This window comes from Salvelinus namaycush, chromosome 28, assembly GCF_016432855.1.
Source record: "Salvelinus namaycush isolate Seneca chromosome 28, SaNama_1.0, whole genome shotgun sequence".
Classification (NCBI taxonomy): Eukaryota; Metazoa; Chordata; class Actinopteri; order Salmoniformes; family Salmonidae; genus Salvelinus; species Salvelinus namaycush.
Genome location: NC_052334.1, coordinates 30,988,963 through 31,015,923, shown reverse-complemented (window position 1 = coordinate 31,015,923; position 26,961 = coordinate 30,988,963). Strand labels below are relative to the sequence as shown.

The 26,961-nt window shown below is 40.8% G+C and overlaps 1 protein-coding gene and 1 long non-coding RNA gene across 3 annotated transcripts; both read left to right on the top strand.

The window, feature by feature from the left end:
• The first annotated feature begins 534 nt into the window (after positions 1-534).
• On the top strand, positions 535-3,159 carry foxa2 (forkhead box A2). The gene is made up of 2 exons (XM_038967419.1): positions 535-788; positions 1,566-3,159. The coding sequence occupies exons 1-2, from the start codon at positions 717-719 to the stop codon at positions 2,754-2,756; spliced, it is 1,263 nt and encodes a 420-aa protein (XP_038823347.1). The 5' UTR covers positions 535-716; the 3' UTR covers positions 2,757-3,159.
• Positions 3,160-5,685: 2,526 nt separating this feature from the next.
• LOC120023187 lies at positions 5,686-24,796 on the top strand. 2 transcript variants are annotated; one of them, XR_005472673.1, is made up of 3 exons: positions 5,686-5,818; positions 22,033-22,223; positions 23,975-24,796. It is a non-coding gene; the product is annotated as an uncharacterized LOC120023187 (long non-coding RNA). The 2 variants fall into 2 exon arrangements; XR_005472674.1 differs by having other exon boundaries at positions 5,687-5,818; positions 22,030-22,223.
• Positions 24,797-26,961: the final 2,165 nt, after the last annotated feature.

Below are 26,961 nucleotides of genomic sequence, written 5' to 3'. Positions count from 1 at the left end.
CTTAGGCTACGAATGATTAAGACTAATGGATCAAACTTAAACTAAATAATTTCTCTATCACTTTACCAAAGCTATATGAAATTGGGTGGCTTAAGATGGAGTAGACTTCGATAAGATCGAGTAGACTAATGAAATAGTACATTACCTCGTCAAATACTCAACTAAATCTAGGTCCTTGGTGGAGGGGAAGAAAAACAATTAAGATGCATTTAAATTCCTTTTTCAAGCAACGTCTGAAAAGAACATCACAAGAGAAATAACGCATGATAAAAAAGCAGCGCCAAAGCAGCAATTACCCCCCCCCCCCCCCCCTTCTGAAATTCAATAAGATTAAAATGAATATTTTTTATATGAGACTGTTCTTTTTATTCAGTGCAGGTGTACAATAGGGGGGCAAGTCGAGGAGTCTCGCGCCTAGGTGTGAGGAGATTATTCAAATAGGGCAAGTGAAGAAGTAGGGATTGGAGGCTCGCCTGGCGCACAGAGCTATATCATAGCGTTTACAGCCAGCTCGGAACGTCATTTGAACTCCGGTCATCATCAGACGCTTTTCAGCGCCCGTGGGCACGGCTGGCTGAAAGACACACATGCGCCAGTCCTTGACTAAGGATCCTACCAACGACCCGAATACCCCGTGGTCCCAAATCACCGTTTGTTAGAGCGCGTTTTGCCATTTCTTCTGCGGAGAAACGGTTTGACAACTATTCGGAACTTCCATGATGCTTGGAGCAGTTAAAATGGAAGGACACGAACACACAGACTGGAGCACCTACTACGGAGAGCCCGAGGTGGGTACCTTAAATATTTTTTTTCGTCTACAGCCGATCCCATTTTATACAACTCAATATTAGCCCAGAGATAATATTAACTTTGTGATCAAATATTGACTTGAGGCGCCTCCAAATCCTGCCCCATCTCTACGCACGGCACTATCCTAACGAAGTTGTGCTTGACATGTAGGGAAAACTTTTTACTCAGATTGTAATTCCATATGTCTACATTTATCTTTACAAAATCATACATAGTTGTGTCATTTTACCCAATGAGCAAACATTTGTTTAACCGTTTTGATTGGTGAACGATGAATTCAAATATTTGTGTTGCAGGTTCTATAATATTGTCCACACACTAGAACAATTTAATCAATTTTCTCTTTGTATTTAAGCTGATTACCGGACGTAAAATGTGGTGACAATTCTTCGTTTTTACTTGCTTGATGTAGGCTAGACATTTAAGCTATTGGTCACATCATCGAGTGAAATTTATATTTCTGTCAAGCAATTTGCTTTACCAAATTTAGCATTGGATTTCAGAAGATGGAACTGCGCCGGGATTGCTTGCTTTAACATCAATTTCGATCATTTATGTTTACCATTTTAATAATACTGATTATCATAGTGTTGCTGGTTGTTATTATTATTTTGCTGATATATTTGATATTATGTTATTATTATAGCTTTATTAGGTTCACTACACATGAACACTATCGACCCTTCATGAAAATCTCAAACAGGCTAACAATACTAACAATACTAACAATACTTGTTTTCTGTCTTGCTTTCCAGTGTTACACCTCGGTTGGCAACATGAACACAGGCCTGGGCATGAACTCAATGAACACCTACATGAGCATGTCGGGCATGAGCACCACGGCCAACATGGCAGCCAACCCCATGAACATGTCCTATGTCAACACGGCCATGAGCCCCTCCATGACCGGAATGTCACCGGGCACCGGAGCCATGAACGGCATGGGCGCTGGCATGACCGCTGGCATGACAGCCATGAGCGCCACGCTCAGTCCCAGCATGAGCCCCATGACCGCGCAGCCTCCGTCCATGAACCTTACGTCCTACGCCAACATGAACGCCATGAGCCCCATGTATGGACAGTCCAGCATCAACAGATCTAGGGACCCCAAGACATACCGGAGGAGCTACACTCACGCCAAGCCCCCGTACTCTTACATTTCTCTCATCACTATGGCTATCCAACAGTCCCCCAGCAAGATGCTGACGCTGGCCGAGGTCTATCAGTGGATCATGGATCTTTTCCCGTTTTACCGACAGAACCAGCAACGCTGGCAGAACTCAATTCGCCATTCTCTATCGTTCAATGATTGTTTCCTCAAAGTGCCTAGATCTCCGGATAAGCCCGGTAAGGGCTCGTTTTGGACCCTCCACCCGGATTCGGGGAACATGTTCGAGAACGGCTGTTATCTGAGGAGGCAGAAGCGGTTTAAGTGTGACGGCCAAAAGAAGATGTGCAAGGAGTCAGGAAGGAAGACATCCGAGGGCGGCTCGAACAGCAGCTCGGAGAGTTGCAACGGCAACGAGTCCCCCCATTCCAACTCCTCCCCCAACGATCACAAAAGGTCTCTGTCAGACATGAAGTCGATTCAGGCTCTGAGTCCAGAGCACGCCGCCTCACCGGTGTCCCACTCCCAGGTGCATGGGCACCTCATGTCCCAGCATCACTCGGTCCTCGCACACGAAGCGCACCTGAAACCCGAGCATCACTACTCGTTCAACCACCCCTTCTCCATCAACAACCTCATGTCCTCGGAGCAACAGCACCACAAAATGGACCTAAAGACTTACGAGCAGGTGATGCACTATTCCGGCTACGGTTCCCCCATGGCCGGGGCGCTATCCATGGGTTCAATGGGAAAAGTGGGCTTAGATTCCTCGTCAATACCCGCTGACGCATCTTACTATCAAGGCGTCTACTCCAGGCCTATTATGAACTCTTCATAAACTCTGTCCCCAAACAGAAAACGGACACTTTCCAGCAATTTGTACATTTGTAAAATGATAGTTTGTGCATGTAGGACTATTCAAGATATTTTTGACGTTTCCCACTGATTTAGTTGTCAAGTTGGTTTAGTAATTATTTTGTAAAGGGATGTTAATAATAATGTGACAAAATCTGTTCAAAATGCGGCGTTAAGAATGGACCAAAAGACAATAAGCCTAGTGTAAAATGCATCTGTATAGGCCCTACCTACCGGGATTCTTAAATGAATTTAAATGCATCGTGGGAGACTGAAGTTCTTCAATCATTTGTGTAATTCTTATTTATGGCTTGTAAATGTGTGTTCTTGTAGTTGACGACAAGAACAGAATCTATATTAAAGTGTTATTTGGATTTTTTTCTGAACACAATTTTGTTATTTACACAGTTGGTCTAGGCCTATTACGCATCAATAAAATAATAGGCCTATTATTATTATTATTAGTAGTAGTAGTAGTAGTAGTAGTAGTAGTAGTATTAGTAATATTAGTAGCATTGGTATTATTATTATTATTATTAGTAGTATTAGTAGTATTAGTAGCATTGGTAGTAGTAGTAGTAGTAGTAGTAGTAGTTGTAGTAGTTGTAGTAGTAGTAGTAGTTGTAGTAGTTGTAGTAGTAGACCTAGTAATATGCAGCAGTGGCAGCTTCAGATATGTCTAATATTTTAAGATGACAATATTTTTTTCATATTGAAAATATCAACATCAGGTCTTCACTCTTATAAAAGTGTTCCGTTGTGTCCAATAAAATAATATTTAGGAGGAGTTACATCTTTAAACACCACGAAAAAGGCGCATTTTATTTGGTGACCTGTGTGCTCATAACGATACTGATAATCTAGTTGTGTAGTGAGGATGGAGGGAAAAAAGGTTTTGATCCTCTCAATGACCAAACCATTTTCGAAAACATAAAGAGCAAACTATAGGCCTATTGATAAGTGGCAAAATGTTGACAAAGACAAAAAAACATGGCCAGTATGTCAATATAAGATTATCAAAGAGAGGCAAGCACTAGGTTTATGCACAATATCGAACATTTACGATTTCTTTCAAATTTTGGATTGCAGTTATTAATCTGCACCTTCATTTCCCTGAGATAAAAAAAGTCTTACAACTATCTTATAAGTGTTTCTTTGTGCCTCCCATGGGTGACAAGTGGACTATTCTCACTTTGGCCAAAGATGTTTAATTTAATTCCATCTATCATATTGTCATATTTAAAATGTTAATGAAATTCATATAAATACTAATTAGGGTGCTGTAGCCTACTTGAAAAATAATAGGAAGGCCCGCTCACTGAATATGCTCCCAATTTTTATTTTTTATTTTATTTATTTCATCTTTATTTAACCAGGTAGGCAAGTTGAGAACAAGTTCTCATTTACAATTGCGACTTGGCCAATCACTGACAACGATCTTCGTCAGGTCAAACAGAATGAATGATCCCATCCACATGATCATTACGCAAATTATGATATAATTCATATTCACACAATTCCTACGCGAAAGAAACCAGAAAAATGGGCCTATTTATCCACATGGCTCCTAGATATTTAGCAAACAACATAATATATATATATATATATGAAGAGGAAACGTATATTAACTTGCTGTAGGATATGTTACAAACTTTGATTCCAAGTGACAGTGGTGAAATAGGGGTGGATGGAGGGCAGAGACAAGGATAGGCGTTGGAAATGGTCACAAGCAGTCAAGCTATGAGATAGAAGTGCACCAAACAACAATATCCAGCTCAGCTCAACACAGGCATGTGTTTTCTATCATAATATTATGCTAACGATCTTTTCAAACGTGATATCAACAACAGTTAGGGGCGGCTCAATGTCAGATAGCAGAAACAACAACAGCAATGTTCAAATGTTCTTCATGCGATAAGGGCTTTATTATATTATTATATTAATAATTACTAGGCCTATACAAGTAATTACCTCGGCACACGGCTTTTGCTTTAGTCATGTCTTTAGTCATGTTACAACCTTAAAATGCATTATGAAACGTATTCATCAGTAAATCGCACACGCACGCACGCACGCACGCACGCACGCACGCACGCACACACACACACACACACACACACACACACACACACACACACACACACACACACACACACACACACACACACACACACACACACACACAGGGTGAGTCCCTCCTGATGGAAGACACACTCATGTTGAGATCTTTGGATGAAATGTGTTTCATTATCACATAAAAGTGTCCCGTGGGGTCAGAGAATAGTTGTGGGGAAGGGGGCTGATTGAGAACAGTCTACTGAATGTGATGCTCCGCCTGCTTTCTTCTGTATCACTAAGCCATTGTCTAGGGGTACTTTTAAACTACTGAGAGATGCCTTCTCAATGAGCCTAAAGATAAGATATAGTTATAGTCGACATGATTCAAAATCCTTACATTCCCAAAACGGCAAGACACCAATGATTTTCCTCCACGTACCGGGGGATACCAAGCCACGTACTGGTGTACTTAGAAATCCAAGGGCAGGGAGTTTGTCCCTTTGCCAGATAGGACACTGCTTCACCTTCTGAACACGTAAAGGGTGCATGCGTTTATTCTCCAGTCCCTCTCACAAATCGTACTTTAAACACCCGTGATCTGCGAATAAACAAAGGCAGTAAACAGTGGAGTGTAGGCTATGCCCACAATATAGGAAGTACATGCACAACCAAATTGCAGGAGTGTAAACTTTGAAGAGGACGTCACCGCTCAGTAAATGTACACAGACATTCAATTTCGTTCTCTTCATTTTAGACATAATGCGTAACTGATTATTTTTTTTAGCACACTGATCGATATCTCGGTAAAATAATCTTCTTTTTTTTAACTAGCGGGGCAGTGAAATCTTTGCTTTGTGCTAAAGTCAACAGTGACAGAGTTTGAGCTCAAATAAATGCCGTGATGTCTCCAGCCCTTTGCAGAAGGCTGAAGGCGAGGTTCCACATTGGGCTCCTAGCTTGCCAGTAAGCATCCACCGTATTTCACAGGTATGGACATTTGATTATATATTTCCTAACTTTGTTTCAATTCAATCGTTGTGTGATGGTAGTTATTCGCTTGGGGCCGGGGGTATGCTAGATGAGAACTTAGCACTGGCTGAAATCATGGTTAGAAAGGTCCTCAAGCAGGCCCTATTGGGTTTCATGACAATGGTTGGTTCAAAGCTTCAAAAAGGCTGATGTGATTTGCAAGTTCTGTGATAGAGGTTGTTGCCTCTTCATTCAGTGTCTTTCAATTGCGTGTCAGAGAGCTATTGCAGCTGATATATATCACTGATGTCACGAGAGGAGCACTTGCTCCATTGCGCATGGAACTCTGTTTTATAGCCTACTATGAAACCCTGCGGCTCCAACATTCAAATGTTAGCGTCCGAGTGGTTTATAGCCTATCATTTTTTTATGTTTCATTGCTATCCGTTTTTGAGTGTTTTGCTGTGTTTTCAGGTTTTCAGAAACCCATTGAGTTTACATCAAGGTATTTTCTATTGGCTTTCTTTTGGGGATGATTTAAAGATAATTTTACACACACTGCTTGAACATAATTCAAACACTAATCAATATTGGAATTCCAAATGTCAAGAACATTTATTTTAATGAATTAGCTATCATAAATTATCCTCATTATCTTCCCCATCTCATTCATGATACCTATTTACAATTGGTTGCGGACTTCTAATGATAACATATGGCTAATAAAATAATGATGATGATAATAATAATAATAATATAATAATAATAACAATAATAATAAGAAAAAGAAGAAGCCTGCGTAATAGGCTTAGGCTACTGTATAAAAAATACACCATTGTGCTCAGAAAATAGTAGTAGCCTAGTAAAAGTTGTAATGTTGAAATGAATCCGTATGATGCGTCCAAAACACTGGGGACCGTTTTCAATAATTAATTCCCCTCCAATCTCGCTCTCACAAGGAGCAAGAGCCCTCGAAAATACCCATTACCCATTATTAAAATAGCATATGCCGACGCTCTTCTACTCCGATCCTTTGATGGAGGTGATAACCTCAGTCAAGCCTCCTCTAGGATGGAGTGAAATGGGAATGGCCTTTAGGAACCCTAGTTCAAAGGTAACCGGCCTTAATCGGCACTGGAGAACCTTCTTACCAAAAGTGCACGAGAGTTTACGCCACTGACATCAGCCTCCTAGGCCTACATCATCCAATTTATTAGTTACCTGAGATAGCTAGGCTACATGACATGATGGACCAGGACCTTCATTATTGTGGAGAACCATTTATAAAGGCCCGCTTCCGAAAAGTTTTTTGTTTTCGCCTAAGTTAAAAGAAATCGGCAATAGAAATATATGCATGAGTCCTCGCTGGCTGGTCAGGCAGATGCACGCGCGTATCAACACACACACACACACACACACACACACACACACACACACACACACACACACACACACACACACACACACACACACACACACACACACACACACACACACACACACACGCACACGCACACGCACACACACACAAAGGGGTTTCACATTTCAGCGCAGAGATGCCTCTGCAAAGGGCCTGGGCACACCATCACAGGCAACCCCTTCACTGTTGTTATAGCAACAAGATGAGCGATGGTCCAACTTGTTGATCCCTTTACTTTGCTAACCCATTTTAATTACATTTCTTACCGGTCGCCCTATTTGCATATTTCTAGATTAGTTTGAGTAACACAAGGAACCAATGGCATTTCTCAAGACCGAAACCTAGTCTGGATTTATTGGAACAAGTTGTGGTCAAACTTGGATGAAATTCCTCTTGCTGTGAGGACGCCAGGTTTTGTTCATTCATGCTCCCTTCTAGACTCTGAGGCTGAACTCGCGGATGCCTTATCTGTCCTTCCGTTTGCATTTCTATTGCATGAGCTTTGGAACAAAATTCTCACAACACCGGGACACATCCGGGACACATCGATATAAGCATCAAAGCAAAATGTTGAAAACTGGTTTGAAATAGGTTTTCATTTTGATAACAGATATCGTTGGCCCGGGGTATTGCTCTTCATGATGGAACCATGGATTGCATCATTTGAATTAACCAAGTGTATTCATAGCAGTAGATGCGCATGGTCCCATAGACATATAGGCCCATAATAATATCATGTGTAATGGGTTACCAACTCTGGCCCTATATTCCCGTTGAAAGCACTAGTAGCCTAAACTCACATGCAGCCACCACCAGGGCCTGGAACACCCAAGTAGAACGGTCTCCCGGGTGATAGCGGGACACCGGTCTAACAAGCTGTAATTCGGTTTTAGCCTATTGCGGGGGTGGGACCGTCCACACTGCCCCAATTTAACTAATCTTTCACGCGAAATACTCCTAATCCCATATTTTAGTAAGGGAAACTGCTATCCTACAGTATATTAAAGACAACAAAGTGAAAACTCAAAGCCACCCATGGTTTCTCAGCAGTCAGTTAGATCCTCGTCATGATTTACGCCCATCGCGTCCACCCATCTTGCTTCAATTAACACTAGCTTTAGTGGCCATTTAATTAGCTGACACTTTGCATGAATAATTCTCAATGCGGGAGAGCGAGTTTATGCTATTCAAATAAGTGCATACATTTAGGATCCAGTACATATATACATTTATTTAGGCAAGGGATATAATTCCTTTATTTAAATAGATTTTTAGAAAAAAATCAGCAACATAGATGATGTCTTTTGCTGGTGGCAAACCTATTTTCCCTCTGGGAATACATTATTATTATCATTATTATTATTGTCATCATTTTTTATCACAATTATTATTACTATTTATAATAATAATAATTATTATTATTAGTATTATTCGTGTAGACTATTAATAATTAGGCTACTGCTTTTAAATTGATGATCGAATGCCCATAGACTAACTAACAGACGTTGAGACCAAGAGGTGCAAGCGAGAGAAAAAAAATCTATATTGAGAAAGGTTGATACTAGATCCTTTGAGAACTACGATAAGCATTTTGACTAGAATAATTGGACATTTTCAATAGATGGGGGGGAAAACTAGATTTGAAAATAAATTATATACATTTTCGTTTTCATATATGTGAAAATATCAAAAGTTAAAAGGCTGTAATCTACCTAATATTGGTTTGCACCCTGCTATCAAAGCCCAAAGATGATGAAGAAGAAGAACAAGTGAAAAAGCTAAGAATAATCAGTTCATAGGTAACCCCAATCATTCATTCTATAGCAAATACAATTTCCACTTTTTCTTACAATATTTCTAATTTGGTATGATAATTATCTGAAGTAGAAAATTGGAAATGATACCTTATACACCTTTAAAAAACATGAATGTATTGCCAGGTTTCCCTTACAGGTTCATAGGCTTCTATACACGTTGATGTTTGATGAATTGCAGTTAGTATTTGGACATGATTTTGACCAATATTTTCAATGTATTTAGCAATTCATATCGGAAGTAGTATGAGAAATTAGATTGATTTGAGTCAAATGGTGATAATAAATATGGTTGTCTGAATGGTGTGGGAAACACCCTGTGGTCAACCCAATATGGGAAACTGTGTCTGCCTGACTCTGTGGCAGAAGCCTTCTCTGTTCACTTTACAGTAAACCTCCTCATTGTCTGTTTGTACCCTAATTGAGTGGGTCCTAAATGTTAGTTCCTCCAAAGCTCCACCGTGAATGAATCATTGGCTGTTCTAATGGAAACAAAACGCTATGGAGAGGGATATGGAGAGGGCTCTCAGAAGCATTGAGAGTAGGCAATTGTGCACATCCCAATGTAGCACAGAAGGGCTAATGTAACAGGATGAAAAGAGAACAGATGCCCACTCTACTCCCTGTGTGTTGCTCCGGAGAGGAGTCTGTATTTAGCTGCTGATACTGTTGCAATGGAGACTACACCAGGAAGTATCCCATCCTCACTGATAACTATCAGGAATTAGCAGAGTCATGTCATGTGCCACACACCTCTCTATCATACCCAGGTGCGCAACTTTTGTAATAGAAGTGGGGGGGAAATAATATTATATATTTTTTTGTTATCCGGTCGGATAAACACTCCAAACAGCCTACCTGACCTCTCGGAGGCGTCCGCATGTTCCAAAAGCACACCGTTGCCTTGTTATGTATCACATTCCAATGATAAAACTAGGTGGGGGGGGACAAAAATGCAAGTTCAGAACGTGTGTGTGGGGGGGGGGGGGGGGGGGGGGGGGGGGGGGGGGGGGGGTTGCGCCCTGGCCATACCTACACTTCTCTCCGATACCTCGCTTATTGTACACGCTGTTCTTCTGAACCCAGCTGTCACTCCTATAGATACATCATTCTGCTGCACACACCTCTTAACTTGACATCTCTTTCCCATTCATTTGAGAATGTCTGAGTTCTGAACAGACATATCAGAAGAAATATACAGAGACAGTTTGGAGGAAACAACTCCTATTTGAAGTACAGTTTGGAGGAAACAACTCCTATTTGAAGTACAGCTTTGAGGAAACAACTCCTATTTGAAGTACAGCTTGGAGGAAACAACTCCTATTTGAAGTGCAGTTTGGAGGAAACAACTCCTATTTGAAGTACAGCTTTGAGGAAACAACACCTATTTGAAGTACATTTTGGAGGAAACAACTCCTATTTGATGTACAGGTAACACCATTCACTACATCTGGCTTGCTTTTCTCAGACGATAAATTCCAGCCATCATTTCAGGTTTGACCCACCAGAGCAGGTAGAAATCAAAGGTCAGAGTGTCAGTATGGGAAAAGGAGCAGTGTGAGATGGGAGAGGGGGACATGGTGAGAATGCAGCCGGTGACTGTGATGTGTCCGTACCTCTCTAACACGGCAGTGTGACATTACAGACCAGCGATTCCTTTCAGCCTGAGCCAGGCCGCATGGCCGTGTGGTCCACACATCCACACACACAGGGCCGCACTGGCGTCACAGAGAAACCAGTCAATAATGCCCATTGACAGTACCGAGGCAGCAGCTGGTGGGACAAGCACTGACCTAAAGACAACCTATTCTGGTCAGGACGGGGTGCCTCTCAGTACCCCACTGCTTTTGTATCCCTCAGAGTGGAAGGATGGTTGGTGCTTGTCCATCTACAGTATGCACTGTAGAAATAATCCTAGATTTATAGATGTAGTATCTTCATTTGACCACCCTGTTGTTGAAGGACATTTCCTGTATAGCCAATAGATATAGCAGGAAATGCAAACTCGTAGTGTATTCAAGGTATAAAATGGCTTCTAAAGTTTGTAAATTCCACTTAAACATTTCCGACTTGATTTGCCCTATTTTTAAATGTATCAACCAAAAATGTCCATTAATTATAATCCAAACAATAACTCACATTTCCTGTTGCTGCAGCATTATTGTCCTGCTGTGAACAAACTGGCTCAAATTAAGATCCTACATCTGCATCGAAGAGTCATCTGAAAATATATGCAGTGATATGGATACAAAGTAATCAGCAAAAACAATGGACATCCTTGTGGATAAATAGGATGAACGGATAAATAAGACCACAAACGTACAAGTGGTGTTGATTCTGCTTGAATAAAGCAGATATTGCTGAGCGATTAGGTCTTTTTTAGGTTGGTTCGGCTTTTTGGTTCATTATAAAAATACAAACACCGTTTTTGATTGTGGTTTCGATTATTTGGGTTTAATACTGTAACAACACAGAATAAAATAATGAATACAAGTCCCGTGATGGTAGTGACTGCCCATTATTGCTTTACAATTATTAACCATCATTTATTCACGTTACTTTACTTTAAAACAATATTTCAGTTGTTGTGTATATTACTTTTTTGTTTTATTTGATGACTTTATTATTTCATTACAAGTCATCTCATCCGACAAACCGATACGCAATGGATTATGGTCATTGTAGTTAATTACCACGTTTTATGTGCTAAACAATGTATAATATTAGCCTGTTGGAAACTACAACTCCCTTCTACATAGCATAGTTCAGGCTGGATCTGATTTATATATAGAGAAATGTGCAATGTGCGCGTTGAGCTCACAAAAAAATAACAAAATGGAATTCAAACGTCTGTCAATTAGTTGTTATAAAACTGAAAAATAACCGACATTTCAGTTAATGCTCAGTACTAAAAGCAGATGAACATTTAAATGGGATAACAGGCAAGAGAACAGTGAAGAGAGGCTCAGGCATGCTAGGAAGGAAGATAAGCTTCTCAAGGAGATATATGAAGCTCAGGAAACCCATGGCAAGATAATACATGTGTGTTCAACCATGCAGCAAGACACTGTATTAAATCAAGATTAGAGAAGTCCAAAATATGAATCTATGTATTAGCGGGATCAAAATGGAGAAATGTGTGTTGTGTTATTTAAGTGCTTCTATAGCCTTTTTAGGTAACATAGTATTCTGCAGTCACATTTCCCAATTGGTTTGATGTGAGTGTTTGAGAGTGAACCCTGTTGGCAAAGCCAGCATAGAACAATATGTCATTCAGCTGTGTTAAAGAGATTCCTGCTCAGCTGTGATTGATCCGACATGGTTGCTTTATTCCCCCCGAGGCCTGAAAACCATGGGGTTTTAGATTCAGACTCTGGCAGTACTGATGGATATCTCTGAATGTTTCTCTGCCATGGACTCAGACCATCTTTTATTGCCTTCTTCCTCTGTTTCCACCCAGTGGAGACATTCACACACAGACATGTCCCTGGCATGTCTGCCAACCTCTCTCCTCACCTGACTTCTCTCCCCCAGGGAACTGAGGCCTGAGCCCTACAGGTCAGTCACAGCCAAGGACACACAACTCATTAAAAGTTAATGAAACCTAAAAACGCAGTGCGCCAGCGATTCATTTAAACCCCAAACCAATCTCAGCTTCCAGCAAAGGCAAACAAGCCCGTGTGGCCAGGGCCGTAACCAGGGTTTGAGTTTCAGTGCGGTCCGGAAGATACATTTTCTAGAAGTTGAAGCTCATTTGCTGCATTTATATATAATTAAAAAACGTCAAAATGCTATTTGGAGAACAGAAAAAAACAAGCAAAAATGACCCCAGCCTTTATCACCTTGGCTGCTGCAGGTTCATTCACCTCAGTCGATCTACAAACACATAGCCTATTAGCTATACAATTGTAATGTTATACCCCTGAAAGGGGGAAATTATTCTAACTTAATATCAGTGCCGAAACGAAAATGTATGGCATTTTTAGAACTGTATTGTTTGTGTTTTAATGTAGGCCTAGTCCTATAGGCAAGATAGGCCATTCGGAGATGTTGATATTGAAACATAACTTATTTTTTTTCAAGTTCCTAACTTATTTGATAAGATTAGTACAGATTTTCTAATGGGACCCCACATGGGGCCCCAACCCCAAGTTTGGGAACCACTGTACTAACCTATCTCTGCTTGCTTCCTGTCTCTCTGTCTCCCCTGCTTCCTCCTGCATGCATTGCCTCCTCCATCAGCCTCACCACTGAGCGCCAAATCACTGTCTGTCTCAGTAACCTATCTGTAAAGCAAAGTTATTATGAGAACCTAGTAGCGTATTTTTTTGCTCATGCTGAGGTAGGCTCCGTTTAACGTTAGCTTCTTACTTCATCCTAGCTGGCTAAGTAAACGAGCCAGAGCCCTTCAACTTTACTGCAATATAAGTCTCTGACGGCAGCTAGCCACTTGACTGACTGACATATATCCATCCATAAGCGACTATTTTCAGTTGTGCACTCATTCTCCGAGAGTCGGTTTTTGTTTGTTTTGGGGGTGTCTGTAGATGGCAGGAGTTGCGGGACGGTTTTTAAAATCGTTTTTTCCGGTATCTCGCAAACACACTGACATCAGTGTCTCTAGTTGCCTACTTGAGTGGACTCCGAGCTGGGGTAGTTCGTTTTACGTCTCAGGCCTTTGGCGTAGTTAGCCGTTCGAGAAAGTGGTGAATGTGCTTGCAAAAGAGGAAAATCCGGGAGGCAAATCGGGGGACGCACGCGAACATAACGAACAAACCACTGTTTATGATTCCGCTCGTTTGCAAAGAGGCTGGCGCTAATATAACGCAGTCAGATCAATAATATACGCGTTCTGAGCTTTGATCAACGCTTGGAGCAATATTTAGATGTAGGACCATATATATATATATATATATTTTTTTTTTCTTTCTTCTTCAAATTATAAATAATTACCGAGTTCCGGACCTTGGTGTCCTCATTTGTAGTTATGGCCATGCGTGTGGCCCCAACACTCTACTCTGAATAACAAACTACGTAATATTTTCTTCTGTATATGTTCCCTATGCAGACATGTTTGGTGTGATAGGCTATCTTACAATAGGACTTGTCCAATTTATTGAATGCGAGGAAAGAGTGTTCTCCAGGGATGAATTCTGTAATCTGCTTCCAAGTTGAATGTAATATCTCTACACCGCCTCAGCTTGTCAGGGAGGCTAAAAGATATGCGATTTCAACATTCATGAGAATCACTGACATTCAAATAATGTATTCATTTGAATACCATAGAAGTGGAAGCTAAAATGTGTGTTAAGTCTTGTATTTGTTCTTCTTCATGGGTATAGCAGTACAGAGGACTGTTCCTGATCTCAGCATTGTTTAACATGCATAGGCTATTTCGCCACTTTTAAATAACCCACTCCTCGCTCTCTTTCCCAGGGAAGCCTTCATCTAATAACATTTCGACTCAATTTAATAACAACCAATCTACAGAAATAACATGTCAATGTGTGTAAAGATGAGTGTCATTCGGGAAACCTAAGCTATTTGTGTCTTTAAAACCTCCACTTTAACATGACCCCCCCCCCCCACACGCCCCAATAGAGGTGTCCTCTGAGGATCCAAATTAAATTCCCTCCATGTATAAGCCACTGTCAGCCTTTTAATGAATTCACATACCCTGATTTGAATTAAATTAATCCCAATTTAATCCCATATAAATGGCAGTGTCGTTTATCACGTACAGGCTGATGCTCAACTGAAGGGTCCTGGAAAACTGCTTGGTGTCTATAGAGCAGTTGAGCAGATTACCATTAAAAGACAAGAGCTGTACTTTTCCTCTTACAGAGTATCCCCCTGATACATACTATTTAACCCGTTGTCTGTTCACCGCTGACAGTGACATAGTTTGGAGTGGGATATAATATCCTGTCAGATGAAGAAGTAATCCACCCAGATGTATGTGTCATGATCAGATACCTTTATTTTCCTATGTGCAATAGAGGCATTGAACAGATGCCAGATGCCATTGAATAGAAAAAATGTATGGATGCAATGTTATTTCTGGTTTCTTCAGGGTATTGGTGCAACACATCTTTGATATTGTTCTGGAAAATATTGGTTACAGTTACAGCAGCTGTGTGTTTGGACTTGTTTGAGGTCATTATTTCAGAGACTGTTGCGTTACTATATTGATGCAAATTTCAGGTGGGGTTGACATGCAAAGCAAAGCATTAGTTAAATGATGAACTCTTTGAGGCAGTGAGCTGATTGATACTAGTTTCTAAAAAACTAATCCATACAAATGCTATAGTATCATGTGGTACAGTCAAATATTGCTAATGCGTGTAAGATGCAAATGCATACCAGCCTCTCACAGAGGTTTGAGTAAGAGTGTGTTTTAGTTTTCATGATTAGACTTGAACTATAAAATCAACGTGTACAATTTTGTTGCCATAATCAGTGTGGCGTTGTATGACGTTTGTACCATAATTCAAGATATATCTAATGATAGAGGAATTGGTAGGGCAAAATAAGAACAGTTGTCTGGTTTGTTGTCTCTGGCATTAGAAGCTGAGCGTAGTTAGGCAACAGATATGGCAATGTCACATATCCAAAATGTCTAATATATAGCTGCTAAGTAAGCAGTGATTTGGGATGATTTTGTGAGTGACAGATGGTACCTAAGGTCACGTTAGCAGTTCTGACAGAGGTTCCAGACTCTGTATCCCATTCCACCAAATGTCTGACCAGATATACTTTATGGAGGAAGCTTGGTCAATTCTCTGCCAAGCCTGGCTCGTGTACCTATCATTATTATAGAAAACAAAGAAGAAAGTTTTCAATTCACTCCCATACCAACAAATCCTTGACAGATGCTGTTCCGTCACTATTCATACTATTGTGCTGCCATTACAACTAAATGCATCATTTGAGTTTCAGAAATCCATCCTGTATGTATCCAACACCAAATGTTTGGTGACTGAAAGCCTACGTTGCAGGGCGGGGGTGCATAATTGCTAGGAAACATTTTACTGAACATTTGGTGATAAAATGCCGTCCCCCCCCACGCACACAGCTTAAAGCAATTAATTCAGGATCCTGACACAAACTCTCCAATCCTTTGACAGCTTGGAGCTGAAATAAAAATGCTAGTTCTCCTGGGAACGGCAGGAGATAGCCGGCTCTTTTCTGGACTGTTTGCTCACTGGCCCTGAGAGCAATCTTCCCCAGTCAGAATGAAATGCAAGGACACAAACAATGTACCTCAGAGAGAATGGGAGATGGGGAATGAACAGTTTGGACTATTTGCTCAGCAGAAGGGCAGCCACAATGGCTGGCCGATGGCTTTCCCATGCATCAAGCCTCTTAGTCTTAGGCCTCCCTTTGTTGCCGGGTTTCATCGCTCTGGCCAGATAAGAGCCCAGCTGCCCTATACTTTTAATTCCCATTGAACACCGTACTGTATCGTCATTTATCTGCCTACATACTGCCTGCCATGATGTTGTTGTCTGATTGAATGGGTTATCGCCTGTGTGTCTCGGTGGCTAAGGTTCACCTTAGCATGTGCTGTCGTTTAAGTCTTGAATCGCTCTCTCTTCGATAAACAGCGGGCGGTGGTTAGGGTGGGGGGATAACGCCTGATCCCTCTTCTCTACAGAAAAGGAGGCAGCACAAGTCAAGCACAGGATACGATAAAGATACCCATTTACATACAGTTGAAGTCGAAAGTTTACATACACCAGCCAAATACATTTAAACTCAGTTTTTACAAGTCCTGACATTCCCTGTCTTAGGTCAGTTAGGATCACTACTTTATTTTAAGAATGTGAAATGTCAGAATAATAGTAGAGAGAATGATTTATTTCAGCTTTTATTTATTTCATCACATTCCCAGTAGGTCAAAAGTTTACATACACTCAATTAGTATTTGGCAGCACTGCCTTTAAATTGTTTAACTTGGGTCAAACATTTTGGGAAGCCTTCCACAAGCTTCCCACAATAAGTTGGGTGAATTTTGGCCCATTCCTCCTGACAGAGCTGGTGTAACTGAGTCAGGTTTGTAGACCTCCTTGCTCGCACACGCTTTTTCAGTTCTGCCCATACATTTTCTATAGGATTGAGGTCAGGGCTTTGTGATGGCCACTCCAATACCTTGACTTTGTTGTCCTTCAGCCATTTTGCCACAACTTTGGAAGTATGCTTGGGGTCATTGTCCATTTGGAAGACCCATTTGTGACCAAGCTTTAACTTCCTGACTGATGTCTTGAGATGTTGCTTCTATATATCCACATAATTTTCCATCCTCATGATGCCATCTATTTTGTGAAGTGCACCAGTCCCTCCTGCAGCAAAGCACCCCCACAACATGATGCTGCCACCCCTGTGCTTCACGGTTGGGATGGTGTTCTTCGGCTTGCAAGCCTCCCCCCTTTTCCTCCAAACATAACGATGGTCATTATGACCAAACAGTTATATTTTTGTTTCATCAGACCAGAGGACATTTCTCCAAAAAGTACGATATTGTCCCCATGTGCCGTTGTAAACCGTAGTCTGGCTTTTTTATGGCTGTTTTGGAGCAGTGGCTTCTTCCTTGCTGAGCAGCCTTTCAGGTTATGTCGATATAGGACTCGTTTTACTGTGGATATAGATACTTTTGTACCTGTTTCCTCCAGCATCTTCACAAGGTCCTTCGCTGTTGTTCTGGGATTGATTTGCACTTTTCGCACAAAGTACATTCATCTCTAGGAGACAGACCGCTTCTCCTTCCTGAGCGGTATGACGGCTGCGTGGTCCCATGGTGTTTATACTTGCGTACTATTGTTTATACAGATGAACGTGGTACCTTCAGGCGTTTGGAAATTGCTCCCAAGGATGAACCAGACTTGTGGAGGTCTCCAATTCTTTTTCTGAGGTCTTGGCTGATTTCTTTTGATTTTCCCATGATGTCAAGCAAAGATGCACTGAGTTTGAAGGTAGGCCTTGAAATACATCCACAGGTACACCTCCAATTGACTCAAATTATGTAAATTAGCCTATCAGAAGCTTCTAAAGCCATGACATAATTTTCTGGAATTTTCCAAGCTGTTTAAAGGCACAGTCAACTTAGTGTATGTAAACTTCTGACCCACTGGAATTGTGATACAGTGAATTATAAGTGAAATAATCTGTCTGTAAACAATTGTTGGAAAAATGACTTGCACAAAGTAGATGTCCTAACCGACTTGCCAAAACTATAGTTTGTTAACAAGAAATGTGTGGAGTGGTTGAAAAACAAGTTTAAATGACTCCAACCTCAGTGTATGTAAACTTCCGACTTCAACTGTAGGTCTACATTATTCTGCATGTGGATAGTTCATATGCAGCAGGGCTCACCATGAAGGAGATTCAGCTCAAACACACAACTTACACAATGGGAGGAGCCACGAAAGTGAAATAGACATTTCAACATTGTATTTCAGCATTTTGGAGCCCACTGCTGAGTACTGCAAGACGGCCCTTGAGAAAGAGATGAGATGCGGTCATTAAATGACCTAATGCCAACTCGAGAGAGTAAATAAAGCTAATCGTTCCTCTGACTGAGAGCAGGAGCCATGTTGTGGTCTTTTGTTTCAGTTTGTTAGTTTGTGTTCGCATTTACATTGTTTCGTTTTTAGTGGAATGTGTATTCAGACTCAACCTTTGTAATGTCTATTTGACAGGAACAGAAATGACTACAGTTCCCTCTCGTAGTCCGCTGAAGAAATGTAGCTAACAATGATAACAGTTTCTTGAAAAAACGTCTGATGGCATACACACACCACGCACACACTCAAATACACACCCATCCCCCACTAATGTCAGAGTCCCTCTGGGTGGTCAGGGCCAGAGGCTGAGTGGATGGTGGGGACTCTGATGCCCTGTAGAACAGTGTATCTAATGGAACACGTTGCAGTTGAATCATTGTCACAGTTAACTTTCTCAGGTTGTTGCCGTTTTGTAGGTCCTTCTTCTCATTGTCATTTTGTGTTAAGCACTTTGCTCATGGATTCATTCAGGCGTTGGAGTTGAATGTCCAAAGACAGAGCAATTTTATGTCAATCACATTTTCCATTTTGAAATTAGTTGTTAATGTACATAAAATATAAAATACAGATTAAATGTAGCTTGGGTGTTAGCAAAGAGAGCATAATCATTAAGAAACAATAAGTGCTTGTTTTGGTTGAGAGTGAGCACCTTCGCAGTTTGGTGAGCCTCTGAACGTTTAGTGAGCATGTCAGAGCTCAGGTATGGGAGGATAAATAGGTGTGCTACTGGGCTGTGTGAGCGGAGAGGCAGCCACCTGTGTGGTGGGTGGTGGGTGGTGCCGGCCCTGGCAGCCCTCTCAGCTTCACGCTCCACTGACCCTGAAATAAAGCTCTGTTCAAGGCATTTCAACACTGCTTAAGGTTGTCCGTGGCCGTGTAATTTATGAGTTCTGAGAACACGAGTTATGGGCTCCGTACAATGCACAATGAGACATACAAGAAATTTACAACACTCCTCCAATTACCCCAGGCGCTGACGACCTCAGGCTCACCGGGCTATTGTCTTGTGTCAGAGAGCACTCGGATGACTCACTCAGTGTTGATGTTATGATGCTTAAGGTCATCTGAAATGTACTGTGTTCATGACGGTCTTTAGTCACCTGTATGGTTGTCTGAAGGCAAGAGGCTGCAGTCACAGCCATCAAATATCATGCCCTGCAGCTCCTAGTGGGTGGTCAGACACAGAATGAACTGTCATTGGCTGCTCCTTTGACAACCCAGAGCAGAGAACATTACTCGATGCACTTTGCATTAACTGTATTTTATAATGCATGTTTTATTGTATTGGAAATGTATGCAGGGATCTTAGCAGGTAGATTTTTCAATGAAATCATATATAATGTAAGATTGTTTTTTTTAAAGTAAGTACATGGGGGCGGCAGGGTAGCCTAGTGGTTAGAGCGTTGGACTAGTAACCGAAAGGTTGCAAGTTCAAATCCCCGAGCTGACAAGGTACAAATCTGTCGTTCTGCCCCTGAACAGGCAGTTAACCCACTGTTCCTAGGCCGTCATTGAAAAAATAAGGATTTGTTCTTAACTGACTTGCCTAGTTAAATATAAAAGGTAAATTTGTAAGTCGCTCTGGATAAGAGCGTCTGCTAAATGACTTAAATGTTAAATGTGCATACTTTCAAGGGCAGTAATTTCATTTTCATCTTAAATTGTGGCTCGTGGTGGATTGATTTAACAGCGGATTTAATCAACAATTGAATGATTTGAAACGGCATAAAATGGCAATGTCACTCACAATTTGATAACCACTAGAACATAATGTTGAATGAAATTGCAGAATAATACATTGATAACTTAACTATATAACACATAGCAATATGTTGACTTTAATCGACTGAAAGACTGTGTACAATATAAGGCAAGGTTTGCTTGTTTTTATGAAGCATTTTACAAACTTAGAATGAAAATGTACAATTATGTATCGAAATTAACACTTTTAGGAGAAGTACAAGTTGACCTCGTGTATTATTTAATGTAGAGGCAGATAGATACATAATTAAATGCCTTCATAATTAAATGCCCTCACTATGTGGATAATATTACACATCTGTTGGACTACATAGTATTTATTTTTGCCAGAGCTCTAGAAATTTAAGAAGAAGAAACAAAAAGGAAAGCATTTTGTAGTATTCTACAAATGCAATGATTTATTTCTATAATTTATGTGTGATAGTTACATTGTTTTCATAGGAGATTGAGAATAAGTACACTTAATATAATGACCCATTTGTCAACAAATGTCTGTAGCTAGGTTTAAATTAAAATAACTATTTGAATGACATGAAATTTGACTATAATTGTATCATTGTATTGTTTTTCTTGAATTATATAAATAGGAAATGAACAAAAAGCTAGTAGAGTACAATTGCTATGTCAAAAAAACATGTAATATGTGTTTATGATTTAAGCACTTTCTCTTATTCAGCATGGAGGGTCATAATATCATTTCAAGATATCAAGATAAAATGGTACTGGACCATGGTGGTGTTGGTTGATTAATTGACAGACGAGCATAATTCAAAGAAGCTACACAAATGCACATTTTTACCTGGTTGACAGTGTTCTCTTATAGAACATGTGGCTACAATATACATTCATCCCTCAATTTATCAAAAGGATGACAGTTGTTAGCTTTCACCAGTTGCAAAGATCTTATTTTCAATTAATTTATACATGGGAAATGTTTTATTTTATGACTGCTGTTTTATTTTAGATCATGCTCAATATTCTCATTTGTTCTATACCAGTGTGCTTAATGTATGATACTTACTAGTTTGGGGATATTTCTGAGTGTTGTGCCTTTTTGCATTGGGTCCGTGAAACAAACTGAGTACTCATCACAAGCAGCCCACTGGTGATGTCATTCGCCGTACTACCTCTCTATGTGGAGGTGTCAACACCCCGCAAACACCCTTGACACACGTGCTTGAATGTTGCAGGCGAGTTAGCTAAACATTCCTGGGTGTTCCCCATTCTCCTATCTATACCTGCTTACCACTACTCACACTGAGCTGTTTTAGCTTCGTCTCTGTGACCTACACCGCAAAGTCCACTCTCTCACAGGAAAACGAGCAACTCACATAACCAGGCTTTTGACAATACGTTTTTTATATGTACAGGTATGTGTGATGTCCTATTATGTACTAAACCATTACAACATGGTATACAACTTTATTAAAGTAAGTCTCAAATGTATATAGGTTTTGAGTTTTCTCCCCATACAGGTTCTTAAATGTGACTGAATAAAATGTTTTGCTCTGAGGCTTTGGGAATGATTGCTGCCATCCCATGCTTATCGGCACATTCAGCTTGTTTGAGTTGATTTGAGGTGCTGGGTCTCTGAGGACGGATCGCAGAACTATAACAAACATCAATAAATGAAGGGAAAGGGGTTTCTTGAGCCTCTCTCTCTCTGTCTAGCAGGGCTCTGCTGGGGAGGGCTCCATGGATGTGCCGTCAGAGAGGTTCCTTCAGAGAGAAGAGGGATAGGAAGGAGAGGAGGCCATAATGAGAAGAGGAGAGGTTCGGGCAGGAGAAGCAGATGGATCTGCCACCACACCAAATGGTCCCTTCTGTCGTGGGCTGTGCTGTGACCGCCCCATGGCAGCGGCCAGGTATGTCAGCTATGTTTACCAAGCCATCCATCTCCTACCTGCCCTTCTGAAAAAGGAACCTTTGTTTGAACCATAAGCCACTCGTTGACTCGGATCAACACAATTTATTTCCTGGTGGGTGCAGCAGGATAGGATTATGGTCATCTTAGTTTTGACCTTTATTTGACCTTTTTTTTCTGAAAACCCCCCCAATGTTAATGTATTTAGATGATTCAGAAAAGATTGTCTGATTGTGGTCAGGCGAGGTGCTGAGTTATAGAGGGGGGACACCAATGGTCCTTATCATGGCTGGCCAGGGTTAGCAAATAAACTGTCCATGGACGACAACACACATACACTGGTAGGATTAAGGCTCTGTGACGTTCATACATGCATGGTATAAACAAAGAACATGGTACAAGTGTATGAAAAAGAAAAGAAAATGGCTACCAATATAAGACAGCAAATATGGATAAGAGGATCTGAAAGGAACCAATTATTTCCAAGTCACTGGAGTTAATAAATAGATTTTTATTTCTGTTTGCCAAACGCCTTTACACGTTGTTGTATTCTTGTAGGAGGAATTTCAATCCACTTATATTCTACTTTTTATTAAAAAAAATTATAGATGGAGATTAAGTGAGTTGAGGCAAGGAGAAACTGGGAAACTCCATCTGAGATGAGAGGGGATGTTGTAAAAGCTTTTAAGTCAAGGCAACAACATCAGTGGTTCATAGCAGTGTTTAATAAAACCATTATCAATACAAGCACTGACTCATACCAGAATGAATCACCTTGATCTAATTGTTGATGGAACAAATAACGTGACACATTTCCTAAGTGAGATTCTGGCATGAAAACCTATCACAAAACTCTTCAACTGCTGTGTGCAAAACCGTTTCAGTTCCAGCTTCACCCTGTTCCCTAAAACGCAAACCTCCATTTATCTCTCACTTCTATTCACTAGGAGAGAGCAGATATCTGAATGCGCCACATTAATGATTGACTCATAGCTTGCAAAGTACCCTACATATGGTGTCCACTTTGTTCACTTACGTTTCACTATATTTTTAGCCTTACACTCGAGATTCCACAACCCTCTCCAACTCTCATACAGTATTATTGGCTTTGGGGGTTGGGGTGGGTGGACCGAGACAAACTCTCTTTAGAAAACCATCGGCAAGTTCAGGCAAATGGGAGATAAGAGCTGTCGCTGGCCATTTTAGTGGGTTATAAGAATGAAGCTGTGAAGACTTAATTCTCTTCCAAGATAAATGTGTCCCGGCTTTTCTGAAAGCAAGTTCATGCTTCCCCTTTCTGCCATAAAGCCCACTTAGACAGGCATGAAATGAGCCCTGGACTTCTCATTCACATCATGAACTAGAGAACAAACCAAGAATAGGGTCCTTTAATTAACTATGGGATGGTAAACCAGGAGCAAACCTTGAATGACTTGTTTTGTTCATGGTCATATTTTTTTTTATCAGGCACCATGTTGGACAAAAATTGAGGTGGTCCTGATTAGATTCCATCAGAATAACATTTTCTTTGCAAATGTCAAGCTCTCATTCTTATCACCACACCATTTCAGTACGTTTCTGACACTATATGACATATTGAAAGCTCGATGATAATGCTTTGATAGTTGAAGTCTTGTGCTGTTGTATATTTGAGGAAAAGAATGTTGCACCAGTTTTTCTGAAACATGTATCCTATGGCAAAGGTGTTTTGTTGGGGATTAACTTGTGTTATTTTGGCTTTATCCTCCACAGATGGAGGTGGAATGGGACCAATGGGATCAATGCGGTGCTGCCTACAATCTTCTCCCTGCATCACCTCAGATCCACAGACACAGAACCACAAAGGCACTTTCCTCTCTGAGTGCTTGTCTACCTGGCTACGTCTGCGTCTGACCTGTCTGGATCTATGACATATCAAAGCTTGTGTCAGGCAGCGTGAATAGGGAGAGAGAGGCACCATTAATGATTAACTGTTCTTAAAGCCTATCAGGCGGCCATGTGACATGCTCGCAGCATTTTTTGAGCAGATTGGGGGAAGCTAGTGAGCAAACACAGGTGCTTTGGATTGGAGTCGCCGACGCTGTTAGGGACAACCACAAACAAGAGCAGCACTGCCTAGCTAAATGAGAGCCCACCCACTTTACTTACTCCCTGGCTAGCTTAGCTTAGTCACTGACTGCAGTGGCCGGAGATCCTCACCAGAGACCAAGTCCAATGTCCCCCCAGTGTTCCACAACCTTTCACACAAACAAATAAAACGGGAGGATTGGAGTCGCTGTGGTCTCAAGCATCGGGGAAAGCAAACAAATGAATTGTGTTTCAGTTCTCACTTTCTAAAAAAACCAAATGTGGGTTGAACACTTGTTCTTGAGAAGCCTAGTGGAGGCAATGAGAGATATTCAGAAAGGTGCTAAGGGTGTTCAGAAATATGCAGGATGACAAACTGATTCTCTGGAAATGGAGTGGTTGATTTGATTGTTTCATTAATGTTTCATGACAGGTGGATGACGAATAGATCATAAAGACACAAAAGCATATTTCCTGTCAACAAAGTAAACTGTTTTGTTGTCCTGATTTTATTTAGATTTTTCTGGAGTTGTTTTCAAGGTTTTATAAACACGGTCTAGGTCCAGGCACTTAACCTTTTTCTCCTCAATAACGTCTGTCCCTTTGTAAAACGACAGAGAGCGTTCTGTAGCACAACTTTGATAACACAATCAGATGATATGATGGCGTTAACTGAACACGGCTTTCCGGCAGCGAGATAAATGAACAGCACGATAACGTGAACAAAAGCCTAGCTCCGATTGGTAGGTCTATGATTGGAAAACAGGCAGCACAGAAAGTCTACACAATAAGGGCAATTCATTAGATTTGTTATTTTCTACATGACCTGGGTCAGACGGACACCTTTTGTATCAGTCAAATATTTATTTGTGTGTTTTACAGCTCTTTCGTTTCATACCCAGCAATTACAGTGAGCCTGTAAAGCACAGATGATAAAAGTGTTTTAAACAAACACTCCAAATCAACAGGAGAGGAAATGAAGTTGTAAAGGCAGAGCGAGACAGTGAGAGAGAGAAGCAGAGAGAGAACAAGAGGGGGGGGGGGGGGGGTTAGAAACAGGGAATGGACTCAGGGGGTATGCTAATTTGGTATAGAGCAGACCTAACTCACTCTATTAAATTAATCAAAACAGGAAAATTTTACATTAGGCTAGAAATTCAAAAGGAAATTATCTCAACAGAGAAAAATGTCCTCCATTGTGCTACCTATATCCCCCCACTAGAATCCCCATACTTTAATGAAGACAGCTTCTCCAACCTGGAGGGGGAAATCAATCATTTCCAGGCCCAGGGACATGTACTAGTCTGTGACGACCTAAGTGCCAGAACTGGACAAGAACCTGACACCCTCAGCACACAGGGGGACAAACACCTACCTGGAGGAGACAGCATTCCCTCCTCCATATGCCCCCCTAGGCACAACTATGACAACATAAATAACAAAAACGGGTCACAACTCCTGCGGCTCTGTCGCACGCTGGGTATGTACATAGTCAATGATAGGCTTCGAGGGGACTCCTAAGGTAGGAACACCTATAGCTCATCTCTTGGCAGTAGTACTGTAGACTACTATATCACTGACATCAACCCAGAGTCACTCAGAGCGTTCACAGTCAGCCCACTGACACCCCTATCAGATCACAGCAAAATCACAGTCTACTTGAACAGAGCACTACTCTATCATGAGGCATCAAAGCTAAAGGAAATGAATAATATTAAGAAATGCTATAGATGGAAGGAAAGTCATGTGGAAACCTACCAAAAAACTATTAGGTAACAACAAATTCAATCCCTTTTAGACAACTTCCTGGACAAAACGTTTCATTGTAATAGTGAAGGTGTAAACTTGGCAGTAGAAAACCGAAACAGTATATTTGACCTCTCAGCTTCTCTATCAAATCTAAAAATGTCAAACAGAAAACCGAAGAAAATTAACAACAATGACAAATGGTTTGATGAAGAATGCAAAAACCTAAGAAAGAAATTGAGAAACCTATCGAACCAAAAACATAGAAACCCAGAAAACCTGAGCCTACGCCTTCACTATGGTGAATCACTAAAATAATACAGAAATACACTACGGAAAAAAAAAGGAACAGCATGGCAGAAATCAGCTCAATGTAATCCATAGACTCTAACCACTTCTGGGAAAATTGGAAAACACTAAACAAACAACAACATGAAGAGTTATCTATTCAAAATGGAGGTCTTCTCCAGTCTTGTTGGCCCTATAACAAAGAACAAACAGCAAAAACATATACATGATCAAATACAAATCTTAGAATCAACTATTAAAGACTACCAGAACCCACTGGATTCTCCAACTACATTGAATGAACTACAGGACAAAATACAAACCCTCCAACCCAAAAAGGCCTGTGGTGTTGATTGTATCCTCAATGAAATGATAAAATATGCATACCACAAATTCCAATTGGCTATACTTAAACTTTTTAACATCATCATTAGCTCTGGCATCTTCCCCATTAATTGGAACCACAAAAGTGGAGACAAATTTGACCCCAATAACTATCGTGGGATATGCATCAACAGCAACCTTGGGAAAATCCTCTGCATTATCATTAACATCAGACTCGTACATTTCCTCAGTGAAAACAATGTACTGAGCAAATGTCAAATTGGCTTTTCACCAAATTACTGTATGATAAAAAA